This window comes from Cricetulus griseus (genome assembly GCF_003668045.3).
Source record: "Cricetulus griseus strain 17A/GY chromosome 1 unlocalized genomic scaffold, alternate assembly CriGri-PICRH-1.0 chr1_1, whole genome shotgun sequence".
Lineage (NCBI taxonomy): Eukaryota > Metazoa > Chordata > Mammalia > Rodentia > Cricetidae > Cricetulus > Cricetulus griseus.
The window spans coordinates 61,111,533-61,134,569 of NW_023276807.1; the positions used below are offsets into that span (position 1 = coordinate 61,111,533).

The 23,037-nt window shown below is 44.6% G+C and overlaps 1 protein-coding gene across 1 annotated transcript in view; it reads right to left on the reverse strand.

The window, feature by feature from the left end:
• Window positions 1–3,161: 3,161 nt before the first annotated feature.
• Slc20a2 (solute carrier family 20 member 2) overlaps window positions 3,162–23,037 on the reverse strand; it is a 29,438-nt gene continuing 9,562 nt past the window's right edge. The window contains 7 exon segments of the mRNA NM_001244010.1: window positions 3,162–3,326; window positions 6,207–6,291; window positions 8,065–8,250; window positions 11,776–12,367; window positions 12,587–12,787; window positions 13,270–13,386; window positions 20,405–20,501. Coding sequence (NP_001230939.1) covers window positions 3,162–3,326; window positions 6,207–6,291; window positions 8,065–8,250; window positions 11,776–12,367; window positions 12,587–12,787; window positions 13,270–13,386; window positions 20,405–20,501 — 1,443 coding nt within the window.

The window sequence follows — 23,037 nt, forward strand, 5'->3', positions numbered from 1 at the left end:
CAAGAACACTGCAAAAAGTAGTTCCCATATTCTTCTTGTCTTCGCTCCTTCTCACGTCTGTTATAACCAAGGGCACTGGTGCAATAATGTCACCAGAGAAACTGGGCTTCTCTTTTATGGGTTCTTAAACTAGTAAAATACTTTTAAAATAGACTCAGAAGAAAGCTTGTAGACCATTTTATTAGCCTTTAGCTGGCACTGGAAAAAGAGAAGAAAAGGATGTTTTGAGTTAGAACTCAGAAAAGCGGGCAGGCTTGGTGAAGATCGCAAGTGACTGCACTAGGAGAGGAGGGGCTTCTGGGAGGCTTATTATCTCTAGAAAGGGATAATTATTCCTCCCATTTCCCTAGGAAGTCTTCAGGAAAGTCAGTGTTCCTGGTGGTGGTGGGGTCCTTGGCCAGGTGATTGACAAGCCCAGCTTGATTAACTCTTGTAGGAGGAGACAACAGCATGTGGTATTTGGAGGCAGATCAGAGGTGGACCTCCATTCTATTCTTTTGACCTAGTGGTTTTCCCTTAAGAGGCCTCAACAAAGCATGGGCACATGCATATTTCACACCATACTTTGAATCCTAAGGGCAGTCATGATCCCTCATCTGGCCTCTTGCTATGTAGTGTGCTGGCCTGGAATTTACAGAGAGCTACCTGCCTCTGATTCCTGAGTGTTGGAATCAGAAGTGTGTGTCACCACACTCAGCCTATAGGATGGAGAGAACCCAATAACTTAAGACCTAGAGGTGGGGAAGACTTACTTTAAAAGTACCTGTTGAAAATTAAATATGTTTAGATGCTTACACATTCAGGTTCTCAGGAAAGATAAGTGTGAGGTTTGAAGTCCCTCTGAGCATGGTTTTCTAGTCCCCCAGGCAGCTATCCTATGTATGGGAAATTTGTCTCACCACACACAAAGATGTCAGGGACTTAGTAGGTCTCTTTGTCTGGAAGACTCAGCATTCCTTCCCTTGGGGACATGGGTAGCACCCTCTCCAGGAGCAGACAGCACTTCATAACCTATGTGTGGCCTGACTGTCCCTCATCACATGCAGGAACCTCTCCTGGACAATGGCTATAAAGTTGGAGTTTGTTGGAGTGGCCTTTCATCCCTCTCCTGGGATCACATATAAGGTAGCTATCTGTTTGTCAGATAACAGACTTGGGGGAGAGTTCCTGGGAAAAGGTTACTTTCACATTGGGGGGGGGGATGATACCCCTTCATCCCTCCCCACCCTCACCTGCTTCCTCTCCTGGGCTTCAGCCTTGCCATTCACCTGCTAGGGCTTCATGATATTCAGGTGACCCTTCTAGGGCAGGGACCAACAGACTTTTTGACCTGCACAGTGCTTGCTTACATCTGTGTTGTGATAAACTCGACAGAAGACTGAGTTTTGTGAGACTATCAAAAGCAGGGAACAAGGTGCCATTTTAAAAGGGGAGGATTTCATGTCTGCTGGTGGAGATGAGACTGTCACGCCTGGATGGTGGTGCTCAACTGGTACCATCCAGCTCTCAGCTTTCACTCTGAACTTCCCAGTGGGAGCCTGCAGAAATGAAAAGCCAAGCAGATGGACTCCGCACAGGAACGTGGTCTCCCCTAGACCACTGTCCTCATCAGACACTTTTCTGGACAGACAGTTTCATTGTGGTGGGGTGGATGACTATGTTGACAGTGGTGATGCCTGCAGATAGGTGTGGGGTCACCCTTTCCTTTTCTCATTTTGTGTATCAGTTCTGTACAGACACGGAAGAATAATAAGATGTAGAGGAAAGTTCAAGTATTTGAAAACCGAAAGTGGCCAGATAGATCATATACTTTTGATTTTTGTGGGAACTCTGGAAAAAAAAAAAGACTTCAGAAGTAAACTTTTGAGGGGCACTTTTTTTATTATAAATTTAATATGGTTGATTAATGAAAAAATTACAATGAAGTACCGTGAAAATGTATGTCAATATAAAAATATTAGCAGCATTTCCATGGTTTCAGGCTCTTAACATTTTAGTCATACTGTGTCTCACCGTCAGAAGACAATAGTGGCTCTACAGGAGGACCTCACATGTTTACACAAAAAAAGGCCTCAAAGATCCCCAAGCCCAGTGTCCCCTCTAATATTCCCCACTCAGCCCTGAGTTTTACAGCATCCAGGCGCATCAAAGCCTCACTGGCTTCAATGTTTGCGACAAGAATTCCTCCTTTCAGGCTACAGGCCAGAGCAAGGAAGGACACTGGAATTGGACTCGATATGTATGTAGTGTTTAATTCTACACCCCCATTGCTGTAAGTTGTCCACGCTGGTGACAATGAAAGGCCACTGAAAAGCCTACCAGGACCTGGTATGGCAGCGGTGTGGCTGCTGCTGGTGGGCGGCTGGTGCTTCCAGCCACACACACTGCTCTGGATGAGTAAAGAGCTTGCCTGGCTGAGGGACCAGGTTCACTGCAGTGGCCAATGGGAAGGGAAACAAACAACATGAAGGTATAATACTGGCAATTTATCCCCTATTTCTTTGGTACTTTCCAAAACTCTCCAATCAATAAAGTATAAGGGAAGCATACCATTAACATTACAGTTTAAGTATTTACAAAAGCAATAGTGATACATTACACAGTAACTCATACACGGCTTATAGACACAATCTTCAGAGAAAGCACTTGTGGACACTTGTCCCAGCACTATGCAATCACAGGGCCTGAAAACTTGCCCAAGTTTGTATTAAGTGTACTGTATCTCACTTATATTACAGTATATTTTTTAAAAAGGATTTTATAACCTACACTTTTAAAAGTTTTTAACACTTGCCACCGCTGAAATCATTATATACACTTAACAGAATATTGCATTCCAGGCGGTACTCTCCACTTTCATTCTGAGTTTGTTTGGAATAAATGCTACATATTCTAGGTACACAATATATATTTAATATAAGTAACTGCACCACATTATGTCATCACAATATCAGTTTGATATACACTACTATGTACAGTAGTTAGGTTAATTCTGGAAGATGAACTTCTGTGGCCTGGGTAAGCAGTGTGTGGCGTGAAACCATCTGGGAAGGTATGTGGGAGGGGTGTGCTTGTGTCAAACAGTGGGGGTGGAGAGGTGTGAATACGCATACCCACGTTAGACCGTCCCCATAGCCATTTCCCGACTGGAAGAAACAAAATCACACCTATGATAGGATTCCATACATGAAGATAGCCATGATAGCAGCACTGAATAATCCGGCCACGGGGACAGTCACGAACCAGGCCACAAATATGTTCCGGAAGAGGTGCCAGTCCACAGCCTTCCGAGAGCGTATCCAGCCCACAGCTACTACTGAGCCCACCTGTCGAGGCAGAGACATCACATTCACAGGGGAGCACACAGGAGAGACTTTCACTGACATGGACCTTTTGTTTGTCATTATGTGCTTCATGTACCCTGAACCCTTCCTTATTAGTTTTCTCTGGAGACCATTTTATGTTTTCATCATTTATGCTACTGGCCTAGCCCCATTCTGTAAAGAGCCAAGAACATTTCTAGGGGGCAGCACACACACTCGTTACCGTCACAGTCGCCCTATCTTCCTTCCTCCCTTTCAGCATATGCTTGGGTCATCTCATGTACATGCCTTTCATCTCCTTAAACTTACAGTTGCACTTATTTATATCACATTTATGTGGGTGTGCACATGCCATAGCACATGTGTGGGGATCAGAGGCCTACAGTGGGGACTCATTTCTCCTCTTCCACCACGTGGGGCTCAGTCTCAGCGCTCAGGCTGCCAGGCTGTCAGGCTTGGTGACCAGCAGCTTTCTGTACCAAGCCATCTCAACAGCCCTGTTTCTCACCAGAATTAGTATGAAAACATTCTTCTCCCCTGAAACTCTATAGTTTCTGTGTGTTCTTTTCCCCGTTTGTTATACTTTCTAACTGGTTATTGTTGGTAATCAAGCTCTAGATATTTTAATTTTCATCCTGGAGATGGGCAATTTCACTCTGTTAGCTTCATCTGGTCTTTTTGTACATCCCACTGTGGTCCCATGTGAAGGGCCTACTCATGTCAACAACTCACCCTTATGCTACTTATTATGCCAAGGAAACAAAACTGATTGTGTGATTAGCATAGACATTTTGATAATAGTAACGTACATATTTCTTTCTTATGGTCTTGTGCAAACTAGATATAAATCTCTTAATAAAATACCCTTATTATGGTACAAATACTGGGCAGATTATACTTCAAGATGAAAATGAAAGTTTAATTTTAATTAACTTATTAATTCTTTTGAGACAGGGTCTCTCTATGTGCTCTAGCTGGCCTAGAACTTGCCATGTAGACCAGGCTGGACTCACATTCAAAAGATCTGCCCACCCCCTGCTTCCTGAGTGCTGGAACTAAAGTTGTGCACTACTACGCCTAACCTAAGTTTAGCTTTAAAACCAGTGGAAGTGTATTTGTGCACACAGTGGGTTTCACCGTGAAATTTCCATAAACACACATACAAGGCACCATGATATTCATGCTCTGTTACTCTCTCACCGTCCTCCATAACTCTAATCAAGCCCCCTTTAGAGAGGTTAGAATTTGTAGGCAGTAGTTTTCCTCTATGGCTGTGAATTATATTCTAGAGTTTCATTAACAAAATCATACTGTTTGGTGTATCACTTTCCATTGGCGTGGAGGAGACAGTTAATAGATGAGTTACAACACCAAGAGAAGTCAAGCAGGTGTGACCCATTTTATGAAGTGATGAGAAGTGGGCAGCTGAGATGGCTCAGGGGGTAAAGGTGCTTGCCTCTAAGGCTGATCAACCGAGTTCAATTCCTGGGACCTACATGATGGATGCAGAGAACAGACTCCTGAAGTTGTCCTTTGATCTCCACGTGAATGTTGTACGTACACACACACACACACACACACACACACACACACACACACACACACGGGTATACACACATACTCACACACTAAATACACGAAAAGTGAAAAGCTAAATGCCTTTTCCTTAGGAGAGCATTATTTTAAGGGTGCTTCCTCAATTGTAGTTCTCACAGAGAACTAAAATGGGGTGATGAATAGGGAGATAGTTACTTTTTATAGTCTACATAGTTTTGTCTTGTTTGAAGTACTTCAGGGAATCCATGTGTCTTTGATAATTTTTATTATTATTATTATTGCTGTACCATGGATTGAACTCAAAGCCTCTGTTGTGCCGGTACCCACTCTGTACTGTCTTGCTTCACAAGACCCTTTGATCATTTTAAGAACTGAAATGGAGCAGCAACCAGATGCTGAGTGGTGGGTGTGCCAAGCTTTCCTTGCCATCCTCCCTTGTACTAGGGCTGGCAGGATACCATGCCAGGCCCTCGGTGGGAAATATTTTGTAACCTTTCTGTGTTTCAATTCCCACATCTGTAAGACAGGGGAAATGCTAGTGTTCTCCTCAAAAGGTTCTTGCAAAGGGCGAATGAGTCAGCATTCACACTGCACCTCCTACAGTGCCCCGTGGGCATCTGTCTGACACAGCAGAGTCAAGTTGGTTGTTACGGTGATGTTTACTAAGTGACTCCGATTAGGAGGGACAGGCACTAGCTGAAGATCTGATCCCTGGTCCTACTGTAAGCAAGTGGTATGAACTTTGGAAAGTGACTCAATCCTGAGAGCCTGAATTTTCTCAGCTGGGAGTAAGAGGATGGAAAACCACAGCAGCACCAACTGCTACCTCCTGCTCCTCCTATGGAATCGACTCTAAGGCAACAGAGTCACTCTCAACATCATGTAAGGGGAAAACCAGACATAGCCACATCTTACATTGCTGTTCCTGTCCGACTGCTAAGGTCAGCTCTGTAGTGGCAGAAACTTAATGGTACATCCGGGTAAACCTACAGACATGCTTGGTGCACACATGACTTCAGAAGGAAATCTAGGTGGGAACAGTGAGGGGCACAGGGCAAACGGAAGCTCTCCCACTGGTGCCGAGAAAGCAAAGCCTCAACAACAGGTGCCTTGCTGGGGATTGGGACGGATTAGGAGAGGGGCATTCTAGGCAAACAACCACCCCTGCTTCCTCCTCCTCCACCTCCTCCTCTCTCGCTGTCCAACAATGTCCTGGCAGTCCCACAGCAACCATGCAGAGTCTAGCAGCTCTTTTCAAATTCACTGGTGCCGCTGGGCTGATCTGCTGCCCCTTGGAAGGGCAGTCTGGGGTTGGCAGGGGCCTACCTTGCAGTGTGTGGTGCTGACGGGAAGTCCAATGTTGGAGGCAATCACCACGGTGAAGGCAGAGGCCAGCTCAATAGTGAAGCCACTGTGGGGGCAACAGGAAGACAACGTCACAAGAGCTCTTTGTGTGGCCTTGCCGACACCCCGTGGCTGCAGAAGGCTTGCCAGAACATTCTGTAAGCTGGTTATGGACTGCTGCCTGAGCCAGATGACCATTAGAACAAGACACTGTGCTCACAGTAGGGCATTGGGCTGTGTAGCTGACACCCAATGACCTTGTTTTCCTAGCATGTTTTCCAACCTGAAGTGTGGAACTGGGTCAGAAATTCCTGCTGTGTGGGAAGACGATAAATTGCTTGTTCCTAAAGGGGAATGAGGAAAAAAACTAGGTTCTCATCTTGAAAGTGTGAACTTATTACAAAAGAGGAATCTTCAGATGACCAGTTTTTCTTCAATTCACTCTTCTAAAACAATCTTTTGCTAAAATAATGGATTTTAAGGATGGGGAACTGAAGACTAGAAACAAAAGGAAACAGAAACCCCTAGTAACTTTTAAAAAGAAACACAAAGAAAAAAACTTCCTACAACCAATAGTTCTGAATTTCAGTTGTACTCTGTAAGCTGAGATCTGCTATTTAACCTTCAACACATCCAAAGGCTACACAGCAGAATGACTAAGTGTGACACTTTAGACCCCATGAGGATAGCAGAGGTATAGGCCCCCAAATTCCAGAGGATGACAGGTGAGATCTCAGGGCTTGGAAATTTGGGGGACAGGCAGGTGCCATGTTTGGGGTATATGTTTCCCAAAGGCCCATAGGTTAAAGGCTTGGTCCCTAGGGTGGTGCTATTGAGAGGTGATATAAGGGGGGGGGTGTGTCTGGGTCACTGGGGCATATCTTTGAGGGGTGTAGGACTCTGGCTTTTCTGATGTTTGCTTTTGCTTCCTGGCTATGAGGTGGGTTGTTGTTGTCGCTGTTGTCATCTTCTTCCTGTGACACAGGCTCCCACCATGATATGCACTTTCCTATCCACCTGTGTAAGTGTGAGCCACAGTGAACCTTTTCTCTTTACCCACTGCTTACCTTGGGTGTTTTCTATTGGCAATAGAAAGCCAACTAACACAGAAAGGACACCAGATGGGTCTTAGAGTAGGAGAGTGGGTGCGGCTAGAGAGTTGTGGAGAAAGTTTGCACCTGTGTTTTGCATTTGCTCTCCGGACCTCACACTGCACTGGAACAACTGGGTAGATCAGGAACTATAGCAGTCTCCTAGTTTTCCCTGCTGCTCTGCTTCAGTGTCTTCCTGCCTCCATCCTGGTGCCAGTGTAGTATGGTGAGGAAGTGGCTGACTGTGGAGAGTGAGGTAGGGAGGGAATCCCTCTGCCCTTTCTCACTGTGATAATCAACACAGAAGAGCAGCAGGGGAAATGTGGTAGTCTGAATGTAATTGGCCCCATAAATTCATAGGGAATGGCACTAGTAGGAGGTGTAGCTTTGTTAGAGTAGGTGTGGCCTTGTTGGAGGAATTGCGTCACTGGGGAGGCAGACTTTGAGGTCTCCTATGCTCAAGCTACTCCCAGTGTTACAGTCTCCTTCCTGTTGCCTTCTGATCAAGATGTAGCCAGTGCCATGTCTGCGTGTATGCCAGGATGCTCCCGGCCATGATGATAATGGATTAAACCTCTGAAGCTGTTAGGTGCCACCCCAATTAAATACTTTATAAGAGTTGCCGTGGTCATGGTGTCTCTTCACAGCAACAGAAATGCTAAGACAGGAAAGCTCTGATATGTTGACTGAACTTCTGCAGTGAGCCCCACCTGGAAGCCTTGTCTCTGCTGATCTACCCTGTGCCTCACCTGGATGGTGTGATTGGAGTGAGGTCCTTCCCCATGGTCTGGATCACTCTTCTCCCCCAAACCCAGAGACCTGTGCAAATCCCAACTCCTCCGTAAAACAGTAGCCAGACTGGGGTGGCGGCTTCTTGCATAACTCCACCTTGTTCATATATCAGCCACAAAGCCACAAGGGGCCCAATTGCATTGCTGGTAAAAAAAAAAGGGGGGGAGGAGAGGTTAATTGTACATAGGCATGGCACTATACACACTATATAGTGGCTTCCTATTTTTAAAAATTAGCTAAATCTTATTGTTTGTAGTTTACTCATAGAATTTAAGGTGATAAAATGACTTCTATTGATATAATCAGCATACTGGAAAATGTGTTGTCTTAACCATTTTAGGTAGAGTTAAGCAGAGTAAGAATAATTACATGGTTGTAAAAAGGGCACTTAAAAAATCCTGTGGAGGCCTAGTGTTGGTGACGCACGCCTTTACTCCCAGCACTTGGGAGGCAAAGGCAGGCAGATCTCTGTGAGTTCGAGGCCAGCCTGGTCAACAGATCGAGTTCCGGGACAACCTCTGAAGCAATAGAGAAACCCTGTCTCAAACAACCCCCCGCCCCAAATCCTGTAGAGTAAGTGCAACAACCAAGTTTATTATAATTTATTATTATTATTATTATTATTATTATTATTATTATTATTATTATTATTTGGCTTTTCGAGACAGGTTTTCTTTGTGTAGCTTTAGCTGTCCTGAACCAGGCTGGCCTTGAGCTCAGAGATCCCTCTGCTTCTACCTCCTGAGTTCTGGGATTAAAGGTATGCTCCACCATCACCCGGCTAACAACCCAGTTGTTTTTCTCTTTTCTTTTTCCTAAATTCCTTTCCACCTCCACTGCTTCTGGATTGTAGCTACTAGCTTGAACAGATGAGTCAGTCCTTCCACTGTGGGCACAGACACCACTGATAACACAGATCCTTACAATCGGCCTGGAAGGTGGACACTGTCCCTCCATCACACAAGAATGCCAAGGCCACAGTGCTACAGGTGGGGGCTGCTTAGACATGCTTGTTCTTTCCCCTGGACACTACTGTCCCTAAGGTCTCCAGCATCGTGGTGAGAGTTTTGACATACTGGTTTTTAGTGGTTCCTCCAGGTCTAGTCCCACCCTGCTTGGCACACCTGTATAGAGTAAGCGTGGCTTGAGGTTTGGCATGGATAGGTGTCCAGGTCAGTTTTGCTCTAGCTGTGTGATTCTGGGCATGTAACTTTACATTTTTGGCTTTGGGCCCATCTTTGAAGAACACCACTTGCCTAACTCAGTGGTTGTCCTAAAGAGGATGGTAAATTGCAAAAGGCTCTGTACTGAGTCCTGACAGGTACTCTGCAAACCTTTCCCTGGGTGACTGTTGTCAGGTGGTTATTTCTAGCATCTGGCTTTTTATCAGATGACACTGCTTAAAAGCCTCAAAGACGGTCTCCGAGTTGTAAGTGATGGCTCCAGACTCTGTCCTCTTGAGCGGTTATTGTGTTTGGGAATAGAACTTTTGTGTATATGTTATCTGAGCTCTCTAGCTAGAGTTTGGACTCCTAAAGGCTCATGGAGGGAGCGATGTTGACTACCACACTGAAAAGCTGCACAGAAAGCATATCGGACAACCGCCAGCTAGAAGCTAACAGGGCCTGCAGGAAAATGGTTTTGCATTCTGTCCCCTGCCAGGCAGCCCTTCTGGAGAGACCCTCCAAGGCAGCGGCCTGCTAGGGCAGGCCTCCCAAAAGGCAGCAGTCCCACTGCACTCTCGTCCTTGTCACAGGGTGCTTTGATGGTGTTGCATTAATATGGTATCGCTAGCGTTTCTGGGACAGTGACAAGTGATGGATGGGACCATGTGCCTCTGGGTCATATCGTCTCTAAGGGAGGCAGTCTTGCCTATCTTATAGGAGACAAAAGCAACAGGTTTGTTGTTGTAACTTCAGTGCTGTCCCAGAATGTTACATAGAAGGGCTCCCCACATTCCAGGTGCAAGTTTCACTCAACTCCATCCCAAAGAGGTTATGTATTCAACATCTCCTCTCAGCAATATGTTGATCCTGTTTTTCAAACTTACACACAGGTGGAAGGTATACAAAAGCAGGCACTCAATCTTTTGTTTCATTTTGAAAGCATCTTTGAAGTCAAATGTTTTAAAAAACAGAGAAAAGACTTGAGACAATGGATGTGATCCAGTGACTGCTAAATATCCATGAAGAGCTGGCCCCTGCTAAGTTCTCACTGCCTGGCTTGACATGCCTTCCTGCTGTATCTCATCTGTCCCTGTGAAGCTACAGGGCTCAGGCTGTCCACACTCTGCTTTCCTTTCCTACCTTCATGCCCAGGATTTCTTTTCTACCCAGCACCCCTGCCTTTGGGGCATAGGCCCTCATCTGTACCCAGCTGGCTGCTAACTTGGCTATCACTTGGATGTTACAGGTATCTTCAGGGTTATGTTTAATCTGAACTCTAACTGCTTGGCCCCAAACCAGCCCTTTCTGGGTCTTACTTCCCATCATGGCAACTCATCCTCAGGTTTGTCAGAGCCAAAACTGTTGGACAAGGCCTCCTTCTTACCTACGTGTAATTTAGCAGTTCTCAAGCTGTGGGTCTTTTACCTGCCTAAGACCATCTGCATATCAGATATTTACATTATGACTCATAACAGTAGCAAAATTACAGTTATGAAGTAGCAATGAAAATGTTATGGTTGGAAGGTCACCACAACATGAGGAACTGCACTAAAGGGTCACAGCGTTAGGAAGATGGAGAACCACGGGTCTTAACTGCTTATGAATTCTATTGGTCCCACATTCAAAATAATATGCCCAGATCCTAGCTCCAAGCCTTGCTGTTTCTTCTCAGATCACTGTTAGTAACACCCTACCTGCTCTTCCATCCCTTCAGCACAGTCACAGGCTAAACCAGAGGGATCTTGTTTGCATAGTACACTAGCCTGTCAGCCCTTCTGGGGACTCCCTCTTCTCTTAGAGCTAAGACTTTCTTCTTCCAAAAAAAATGTATTTCCTTAAAAATTTTAAAGTATTTAAGTGTATTTTTGCTTGATATGCAGGTCTGTGCACTCTGTGCATGTAGTGTCCATTTAAGCCAGGAGAAGGCACTGGACCCCCTGCAACTGGAACTAAGGATGGTTGTGAGTCACCATGTGGGTGGTGGGAATTGAACACAGGTCCTCCTCTGCAAGAGTGACGACTGCTCTTAACTAGCCCCTGAACAACTTTTTAAGACAGGGTCTGGCTGTGTTGTCCAGGCCAATCCTGCTACAGCCTGCAGAACAGTCAGGACTCCAGCTGCCATTACTGTGCCTAACAGAACACAATTCCTACATGACCGTACCATGACTTGATTCACAGTGTCCACTTTCCCCTGTCCAAGGTCTCCTGCTCTTTGCAGAGTAGTCCAGGCATGCCCTACTTCACCCTTTACATCTCCTGTTTGCTCTTCCTACAACAGTCACATGGCCAGTTCCCTCACCTCGTTAGACTGTGCTCAGTGAACCACCCATGCAGCTAGCAGATTTACTACTGCCATCCCCTTTCTACTCTCCAGTGCATCCTGGGACTACTAATAATGCTCACTGTCTGTGCTCCCCTTTGCCCAGTGGCAGGGGCTTCTACATCCCAGCACGTAGCCGAACCGTACTGTGTATCTGTTGAGTGAATAAAGATACTCACCTTACATCATTGCCACCATGAGCAAAGGACCCAAAGCAGGCAGTGAGCACTTGAAGAAAGTGGAAAAGCAGGTGGACCTCTGCCGTGTCCTTCTCCTCCTTCTCTTCTTCTGTGGGGTCGTCATGAGGCTGGTCGGGATCCGCCAGCTCCGAGGCCAGCCTCATTTCTACGCCCCCCTCTTCAGCCTCGATCTCTGCCTCGGCAACTGCATTGCAGTAGCTGGAGTAGCTGTCATAGCGGAGCCTCTTTTTGGAATAGGACACGGTGTCGCCCACGAGCTTCTCGCTGTCCTCAGGGGCGGAGGAGGCATCAGTGGCTCTGAAGGTGGTATGCACTGGCATGCCACATATGGCGGCTGTGTAGCATGTGTAGCTATTGTTCCGCCGAAGCAGCCTGTAGTTGTTTTCCTGAGAGAGCTTTTCCTCAGGGCCTTTGTCTACATGGATTTTGTGCAACAAGTCTTTGTAGAGCCCCGAGTCTTTGTGTACAGTATGATAAACATGACCGTCATTCCTCATGTGGCCTTCAAAGCTGAACGTGCCGTTCGAGATGGGTGACTTTGCAGAGCCGTGAGTCATGGAAAGTGCGCGTCCTGAAAATAATTTAGGAGATGCTTATTTAGGGTAGGGGTATGGAACTCAGTGGAAAATCACGTGCTTAGCATGCACAAAGCTCTGGGTTGGATCCCTGACCATCAGAACAGTACAACAGCATGAAATTTGGTGACACTAGGTCCCCATGCTCTGCCTGGCTGGTTACCTCCAGAGGAAGTCTTCCCATGTTGTACCCAAGCTCTACCAGTGAGCCTTACCATAGGCTGTCCGGGGGTGGTTCCCTGTCGATGTGCCTTCTGAGGGCCCCACAGCCTCCCCAGTCGGGTTGGTGAGGGGGACAGCGCTGTCATCGCTGGCTTTGGCACCAGGGAGCTCCTTGAAGGGGGACTCCACCTCCTGGACCTTACTGAGGCTTTCATCAGAAGTGCGTGACAGAGCGCTCTCCTTTTCTAATTTGCCTAGAAAAATAAGGAAGTGGGTACAGATTTAGGAAATGCATTCTTTTTCTTTTAAGAATAAATATTAAAAAAACAATAAGAAATAAATAAACTTAATAAATACTAAGATACAAACATATCTCTTTAAACTTTAGTATTTACCCTAGTAACAAAATGTTATAGCTAGACTGAATCTATAAGAGTTCAAGTTATTTCACTTGGACTTGTTGGTCTTTTAGCCAATCTACCACAATGTGCTATCATTTATGGTAACTGTTTGCATTTTCCTAAAAACAAATGTTTTCTATCAAGCTGGTGGAACCTGTCTGAACTTGTTCACTCAAGAGTTATGCTTGGAAACAAATAATGATGCTCACATGGGTCACAAATTATCAAGGAACTATGTGAGCTGGAAACAGAAGTGGAGAGCCAGAGTGTGCATCCCAGTGAAGTTCTGGAATCAAGAGCAGGTTTGTAATTGGGAAGAATAAAAAACCGCTTACCTGCTATTTTCCTCCTCATCCACGGACACACGAAGAGCCACACAAAGAAGGCAAACAGCAGAGCCACGCCAAAGGAAATGAGTGCTATAGCCCATATGGGAAGCGACAGACCCAGCACTGGGAAACAAAGTGAACAGCAGCAGTATTGGTACAGGTAAAGCCTCCAACAGCAATTTATCTTCTCCTCCACTCAGATTTTTATCAAACGATAGTCTCAAAGAAATGAAACCAAACTAAACATATTGTGCATCCAGGGGGCAGACAGCAGGACTGTGTTTATAACGTATTATGGTCTTGAGAATTTGTGCTTATTTGGAATTATTAAAATGCTACCACTTTGGCACTGTCAGCTGCCCTGCTTGAGTTCCTGTTCTGACTTCCTCCAATGATGAACAATATAGTAGAAGTGTAAGCCAAATAATCCCTTCCCTCCCCAACTTGCCTTTTGGTCACGGTGTTTTATCACAGCAATAGAAACCCTAAGACAGGGAGGTTTTGAGACACCTGATATGGGTGCTGGGAATTGAACTCGGGTCCTCTGGAAGAGCAGCATGGCTCTTAACCTCTGAGCCATCTCTCCACCTCCTTTCCTAGCACTATTTCTAACAGTAGGGATTTTCAGATCACCCAATACATGCGTTGTTTTGGAGATGTAAACTAGTCACAGTATACAGTCATGCACAGGAGGCAGTCATATAGGGTTAGAACAAGTTCTGCAGAGATGAGATCCAATGTTTTTCCCCAAGCTGGATGCACTGTTCACTTACTTATGCTCAGAAAGAAGCAGTTGTGATGTTCACCTGGTCACAAGCTTCCAAGAAAATGTGTGAACCAGAAACAGTAGTGGGAAGTCAGAGGCCTGGGCATGTATTCCAGCAGGGTTCCATTTCATATATATTATAGTATAATTATATACTATAATTATATGTTACTGGCTTTAAATATTTATTTAAATATATTTAACATAATGATACAATAAACATATGTATAAATTAACTTAAAAATATATCGTTATTAATGCCATTTGTGCAAATTGGAAGTACTTTTAACTGTTTTGTACAAACAAATCAGCCCAAAGTTAATCAAAAGTATTATTATTTGGTGAGAGGTTACAGAATGAGTAACATACACAGGAGGTCAGATGAATGCTCGAAAATATTAAAAACAAAATGCAGACCTCCCTGGCTTGCTTATGGTTAGCAGGTGGCTGCTGGGATTTAGACATTTAGATGGATCCACTCCCAAAGTCCAGGGACAGCAGGGAGCCATGGACTCAAAACATCCTCAGGCTATGCTGTGCTAACTAACTAGCAGCCCAGCCCAGCTCTGCCCATGGACTTGATCCCAGAGCAGCTCCATAAACCAAGCAAAGTCAGTCTATCACTGGGCTATGTGTATACATGAGACCCTGCCTCAAGAAAAGGAAAAAAAAGCAAAAACGAGAATCACACCCAAACCAATGTACACACAGAGCAAAGTATTTCTTCTGAATTCAATACTTTGGACTGCTTCACATACAACAAACTTTCTGAGAAAATACTTTGCATTGGTTTGTCTTCCTGGTGAGGCTCTCAAATTGTTTCAAATAATTACAACTTCAGGGGGCAACCAGGCACCACGGTTGTTTCCCACTGTGAATGGACAAAGTAGGGCACAGCTTGAATGGCTTGTGCTCACTCAGCCAAAAGCGGCTGCCAGGACCAGCAATGTGAGCCTGGACCTTGTTTTCAGCTCACACCACTACATGGTTTTTCATCTAGTGCTCCTCTCACTTTCTAAACAACAAAGAAATGATAAACAGTGATTTAGTGCTAACCTCAAACGTTTTAGTTCTATTCCACCCCCCCCACTCAAAGGAATGACAGAACTTTTAACAATTTCCTTGTCATTATTTTGTTTTTCATCTCATTTTTTTTACATGTGGTAATCATTAACAGAATTTACAAAATAAATTAAACATATTTAGACTAGTAAGGCTTTAGCCCTGACCAGTCTACTTTCATCCCTGCTTACTCCCTACAACCTTCCTTGTCACTGACTCAATGCAGGTTCCACATTGGTTTTTAATCTTGTACATGATACATACTTTTAAAAATAATATTATCATGACCACAGTGAACTGTATGATGTACCAATATGCAATGTTCTTATCACCCTTTCTATTGAGCACACTTTCTGGGGGAAGGGGTGGATTATTTGTTGTCTATTTTTTCCAGGCATTTTCTAGGTATGTGGAGAGTATTACTAAGAGTTGGAAGAGGGGGTAAAGGAGAGAATACAGGGAGGGACAATTAACACTAAGGGTCACTGGAGGGGTCATATGGAAACTACTACAATAGAGGCTTCTTCAAATGAAAGAAATTTAAATGGAGTCAAATATGGAGGAGACAAAGCCCTAACTGGACATCTCTCTTCAAGTAAAACCCCTAGTGCCAAGAATGGGTTACATCTAATCGAGCTATTGGCCAAAGGGGCCTTATAGAAACACCCCAAAACTCAGGCTGTTGCCAAGGCTATGGTAGCACAAACTAACAGTAAGGCCCTATTGCTGAAGACAACATCTATGTATCTCGCTGAACATGAAGAAGGCGAGCTGGTGTCTAACTAGAAGCTTTACCCTCCTGCTAACTAGTGCACGTGGTACTGCAAAGTATTCAGCACACTAACAGAGCAGAAACGTAGACACCAACCCAGCTACTTGCGATCGACAATGGTGACCTACTGCATGACACACTTGTGCAATGGTGGCACAGAAGCTGTGTGGGTAACCAAGCACTCTCTGACTGGACTCACACTCATAAGATGGAACCCATGCCTGACACTATTCAGGTGGCCAAGAACCTGAGACTAGATAGGTCATGGGGCCTAAGAGAAAACCAAATACTATATTTTGCTAAAGGAACACAGCAATAAAATGACTTCAAATGACATTCTGCTACATGCATAGATCAGTGCCTCCCTCAGCCATCATTACAGAAGTTTTCTCCTACATTAGATGGGAACTAATACAAAGACCCACAGCAGAGAGTGAGAGAGAGACCTTGGGACACTGTCCTAAATGGAATGTCTCCATCAAACTTCTCACCTCAGGGCTCAGGGAACTCCGTGGAAGAGGAGATGGAAAAATTATAAGAGCCAGAGGGGAACTAGTATCCTACAGATACAGCAGGACAGCCACACCTATCAACTAGGACAGTGATAGCATGTACAGAGCCTGTACAGATTCAAGCCAGATGGGGTTGCAGCACTCAGAGTGGACACGAGCTTCCATCCCTAACTAAGATGCTTTCTGCAATTAAAAACTGCTGGCAAAGAAAAAATTGTTTTTTCCCAATGCAGTCTCACTGGGTATGCGAATCACATTTAAGGCAGGCTCCATACCCAGCAGGAGATGGCCAACTCAAAATGAACTCGATGGTATTTATGTAATTTTGGGGGTCTCACTGCTTTGTTTGGGCACTTTTGTCTTGCTGGTATTTTGCTTGTATATTATGATTTCCTATTGTGTGTATGTTTTTGTTTGTGTGTGTATATGTATCTGTGGTTTTTTTTTATTATTCTGGTTTGTTCGTTTGACTGTATGCTCTCTAAAGAGAGAGAGAAAGCTTGGAGTTGGATGGGTGGTGAAGTGGGGAGGATTTGGGAGCAGATGAGGGAAGGGAAACCATGATCAGAATATACTGTCTACAAAAATTTTCAATTTAGAAAAAAGTTCATTCTAGCTGGGAGTGGCGACCACATCTTTAGTTCTAGCATTCAGGAGGTGGAGGCAGATGGATCTCTATGCATTAGAGGCCAACCTGGTCTACATAGTGAGTCCCAGGTCAGCCAGGGCTACACCTGTAGAGCCTGTCTCAAAAAAAAAAAGTGTTCATTTAACAGAAACACAATTATACTACATATTCTACTCCGTGCTTCCAACTGTCATTTAACAATGTACTGTGGACACTGTAACACAGTAGCAGACATGTGCACACACATGTGTACAACACACACATGCTCACACAGGTTTACCTGTTCTTTGTTATCCTTCCTCAAATGGTAAACAACGCCATTAGGTTTTGCTTTATTTTTGACCAACATTTTAAAGCATTAGAAGAACCATGATTGTAAAAAGAATGCTGGGGAACTCAAGGAAATGAGTCATGCTTTTGAAATAAATATGGTACTTCTGAAGTTTGCTCTATAGTTAGAATTTTAAAAATATAGCAACAGCTTTCTCAGATCAGACTGCATCTGTAAATATTATATTTGGGGTGGGGAGCAAACGTAAAGAAATTTGTTTTGAATCTAGCCCTGGATGGGGACTGGAGATGTCTCCCTCGGGGCTAGCCATCACTGCAGCTTCTGCTGATGCTGCAGTCAGCCCTGGAACCCAGAGATCTTGGAAGAGGACACTACCTCATTACAAAGGCTGTAGGGGGTCTGACAGTTTCCAGCGAGCTGACTTCCTTGGGCTTGGATAAGAAGCAGCTAGAACTGGAAGAGATGGAGGAGAAAAAGCAGAGAAGGAATAGGAGATGCAGAGGGAGAAGACAGAGGATGGGGGAGAACAAAACAAAGATGGAGGAGGAGGAAGTGGGGGAAAGAAAAGGATGCTGGGGAGGAGGAAGAGAAGGGAGGGGAGGGGAGGAAGCTGCTATGGCAGCCATGCCTCAAGAGCAAGTTTTCCCTAGAAAAGCCAGAAACCAGGCTGGGTTGTGTCTGAGGATTCATTTGCTGATAGGAAAGAGAGCAGGGCCAAGGATATGGTGTGTGTGTGTGGGGGGGAGTGAGGGTGGAGATTTGTAAAAGTACTTGCTGTGAAACCTGAGTCCCATACTGGAACTCAAATTAAATCAATAAACAAATATATGAAAATCAGGATGCAGTGACAAGCATCTGTAATCCCTCCATGCTATAGTAGACAGGACAACTACCAGAAGCTCCCAGGCCAGCTAGCCTGGCCAGCAACAAGAGAGGCCTTGGAAGGCAACTCCTGAAAGCTTTCCTCTGACCTCCACATGTGTGCTGGTGCCATGTGTGGCCCTTGTACACACATACACATTCTTCACAAATGAGTGAAGATTGCTAGCCAGAACTTGAGAGCACTCATCACATGAGAACTATAATAAAGCAGTAATGATTATGGCAAAAGCAGTTGTTAGTCTGGTGTGGCTCACAACTATGGTCCCGGCTACCCAGGAGGATCATTTAATCTCAGAAATTCTGGAACAGCCTGGGCCACATAGAAAGATCCTGTCTCAAAAAAGATAAGTGAAGTATCTAGCGTTATGGACCCTGAACTGTCATGTGAGGCCCCTGTGGAAACACAGATTGCAGAGCACTAGGCCCAGAGACAGACCAGACAATTACAGATTTGATGTTGCCACATGGGAGGCTGATGCAGCTAGCCTGCGGCCCTCACTCTGACTTAGAAGTTGTATGTCACTGTATGCTACAACATTACATTCTTTTTCTGCCTTCTAGTCTTGCTTTTTAGTTTTTCCAAATGTTAGGAGACAACTGATTTTATTATAAAGCTTTCAGTTTATTTACATTTGACTCTCTTCTTGGAACCACTTCTTGTTCTTCTATCTTTTTACTATGTATTGCATATTTGCTAAGGGAACCATCTTGCTGGTAGAGCAGATTATTCTGGAGAGATGAAGCTATATGGTGATGGGACATTGAGGGAGATATGAATGTTTCACTGGTTTGTTATAAGAAACAGATGACTTAAATCCATGGAGCTGATTTTTAGATGGATCTATCATAACCAATACTACTCTGAAGATGGGAAATAGACCCTCAGTACTAGTTAATGGGACCAGCAAATCTAAGGACCAGAATATATACCAGGCACCTAGTCTAGAACCCAGGTGTCTCAGTTATAACAGCTTAAGCAACCTGGCATATATGGAATATAACAAATTCGTTCTCTAAATTCTTTAAAAAATATCTTCCAATATTTTTGACAGCCTATCTCTATATTTACTATATATTTAGTGTTCAGAGCCACCTTTGTCATTAGGAATATTAAAAATCTATACAAGGATGCCACAGGTTATTATTCATTCAATAGTGCCAGTACCAGAGTTGGTATCTGGTTGGGTAACTGTTCAGGGAAGAATATATCCAAAGCCCGGGTACAGTGGTGGCGCATGCCTTTAATCCCAGCACTCGGGCGGCAGAGGAAGGCAGATCTCTGTGAGTTTGAGGCCAGCCTAGTCTACATAGTGAGTTCCAGGACAGCCAGGACTATGTACAGAGACCCTGCCTCAAAAAAACAAAAACAAAGCATCTATAGATAAGTAAGGACAATCACAGTCTATTTCTTAAAGGGACACACAGTGGAGGCAGGGCACTTCTCATAGTGCCTGGCACATGATAAACTCAGTATGTGTCAGGGGCTGTTTTACTACCAGTCAGGATTAGCCTTGGTTTTATAGCTACAGTGTGTATGAAAATATTCTCACTTCAGGTTTCCGTAGGACTCACATAGAAGAGTGGTCATGATTCTGAAGGATCAGCCACACACAGAGACTTTTTTCTTTTCTTTCCTTTCTTTTTCTTTTCTTTTTATTTCTTTTTTCTTTTTCTTTCTTTTTTGTGTGAGTTAACTGTATTGTCAGGCTCTCTGGAAACTGGTACTCAGGCCACCTTTTGGCCTTGGCCACCTGAGTGCTGGGACAACAGGTCCATGCCACCAGGCTCCTCACCCCAACCCAGAATCAGAATAGGAGGAAGAGTAGGAATTCTGAAAAGAAAACCAGGAGGTCCAGGACTAACATTTGGTAATGCCCTGGGAATTTCTGTATTCACAGCTGTAGACCACTTCTGACCCATCTTTCCCATCCTTGACACCTGGACTAGATGTTGTGATGCACCTTTTCCCAACCCCCCATGACTAGGGCAACACATCTGGGTAGAGGCAGAATGAGATTTCACTGTTTAACTTGAAAGACTGTTGTTCTTGTATTCCATGTATCTTCTTGGAAGTTAAAACAAATAGACTTACTATTGTTTTTACTACTCCACAATGACTGTGAACAATGCTGTTTACTCTTGGCCAACCAATATTCTCTACAAAGCAAGGGAATGATACCTAATTACAATACACTCCTGAGATTCCGTGGAGGGGGGCGGATCTTACCTGGTGCTCCGGTGTACATGATGGAAAAGACATTTATTGCTATAGTGGCGGCATAGAACAGAGGAAGTGCCTGAAGACCATTGGGAACAGGGTCCTCCTGCGTGACAATGAGTAAAGTGGGGTGTCAGGACCGAGAACATCTGGCAGCAACATAAACAAAGACAGTCCTGATTACAGGAGATGGACATGGTGTGGCGCTGCAGTGAGCTGCTGCCTTGGCTGAGGCCATCTCTTCTACACAGATGCCAGTTCAGCAGGCTGCACCTGCCAGGGCCAGCACACATTACAGTGTCACATGAGCTGACACCACACTTAGAGAACGCATAAGGGCGGTCCATACCTGAGGTCCCAAGACCAGAGTTTGCCTTTGGTGTCTTCCAAACCTCTAGTGCTTTCTCCTTGGGCTAAGATCATCTTTGCACCTAAAAGTCTACCTTCAACAACTGTTAGTAGACTCTCTACCCTCGGAAGTTTCTAGTAGTCAAGTGACAGCTATCATAGCATCGATGGCAGATTTTAAATGGCTCTTTGGCTAGACACACATTATACCTATATTAAAATAGATAAAGCAGGGTTGAAGGAATGGCTCAGTGGTACTGAGTACTGTAAGAGTACTGGCTGCTCTTCCAGAGGACATGGGTTTGATTCCCAGCCCTCAAATGGTAGCTCACCACTGTCTCTACTCCAGTTCTAGGGAACCCAATGCCCTGTATGGACATCAGGCACACATGTGCTGTATAGACATACCTGTGGGTAAAACACCCACATACCTTAAATTAAAACAGAAATCTACACACACACACACACACACACACACACACACACACACACAAACACACAAATATATACATATGTATACATTTATATTTATTTCAGGAATAGCAAGATGGTTTAGAAGGTTAAACACTTGCTCTTTGAGAATGATGATGTGAATTCCATCTGTATATGTCATGTGACTCCTGAAAGTTGCCCTCTGACCTCCGCATGCATGCTTTGGCATGTGTGTCCCCATACACAGTAATAGTAAATCGATTATACAAAGCAAACATTTTTGCATGTGCTATGATTTTCAAACTCTTTTAATAAGGTACAGTACTTAACCTTCAGCTACTAAAATAAGAATTGTGGGCTCTTTGTGTAATGGAATGCTTATTTGTAATTCTGGGCTTTGGCTATGACATTCTCTAAGTATACCCAATAGAATAGTACTATGTGTGTTCGAGATGAACTTACATCTGAGAAACTATCAGCATGCTATTTTTAAAACTATTTATTTTTACTTTAGTGTGTGGATAAATGCTTTGCCTGAATGTATCTCTGTGCATCACAGGCATGCAGTGCCCAAGGAGGCCAGAAGAGGGTGTTGGAACCCCAAGACTGGAGTTCCAGAAGGTTGTGGACTGTCATGTATATGCTGGGAACTGAGCCTGGATCTTCTGCAAGAGCAGCAACTGCTCCTAACTGCTGAGCTATCTCTCCAGTCCCTAAAAATACTATTTTAAGCAGATTTATAAAAGATTTTTGAAGGAATAATGTAGGCTAGAAACATATCAAAGCAGTACTAGTGTATACTTGCTACTTCAATATTTCAAAAAGTGATTGATCTCTGAGATATAACCCGGTACACGTATGTGGATATGCCACCTGTTGTCATCAAAGGGAACCGAGATGTAGACACAGAAGTGCGTGAGCTGTGATAGTATAAAAAGGTGAAGATTATTTTAGAGATGGGACTGTGAAATGCAAACATAGTGCACGTGAAGGATGCCTGCTGAGTGGTACAGCTCAGAAAAATATTCTGGAGTGCCTCAAGTCACCAGCAGCACTGGTTTAAAGGCTCCGGCTGAATGGGGATGAAGCATAAAGAACGTAAAAGAGGGACAGAAAAGGTTCCTACTGTGTGCGAGCTCTACCCAGACCAGGCAGAGGAGGTGTGAGAGGGGCACACACAGAAACAAATGATGGAGCCGAAGGACGGGGCGACAAACAAAGCTAGCATGCCACTGAAATGTGGCACACAAAGAGCCCCGGCAACTGAAAATGAGGCCACTCGGCTGCCTCCTGTCACTGGCTTCTAAAACATTATTGTCTTGGGAACCATGGCTGTGTGAGGACTCGCAGCCAGTAACTTCTCAGGTGGACAGTCACACCATAAAGGTCTGCTTGAGACCTTTCTCCTCCTGCCCCCACCCATTTCTTCTTCTCTTCCTCCTTCCTATCCATCCATTTGTCATCTGTCACTCACCCCTAAAATCCAGCATATTTTCCCCCACCCCTCGAGATTTTGTTCTTAAAAATGACACAGTACATTCACACAAATGAATAAAAAGGTGGGATAGGAATAGGATTTTCCATTGGCTCAGGCTGTGATTGGCGTTCTCAGAACTACTGAGCACTTTGCATTGAAATTGAGCATTGGGTCAATTTAACGGGGAGGCTGGGGTGAGGGGAGGCAGAGTTGGCTCAGGTAGGATGCAGTGGGGTTGGTGAGTGGGTGCTTGGTAGGGTACAGTGGGTTGGGGTGAGCTGAGGTGAGCTTGTTTGGGATGGGGTGGTGGGCTAGGGTTGGATAGGGTAGTAGTGGCTGGGGTGATGGGGTGCGCTTGAGTGGTGGTTGGGGTACTGGGTGGTGT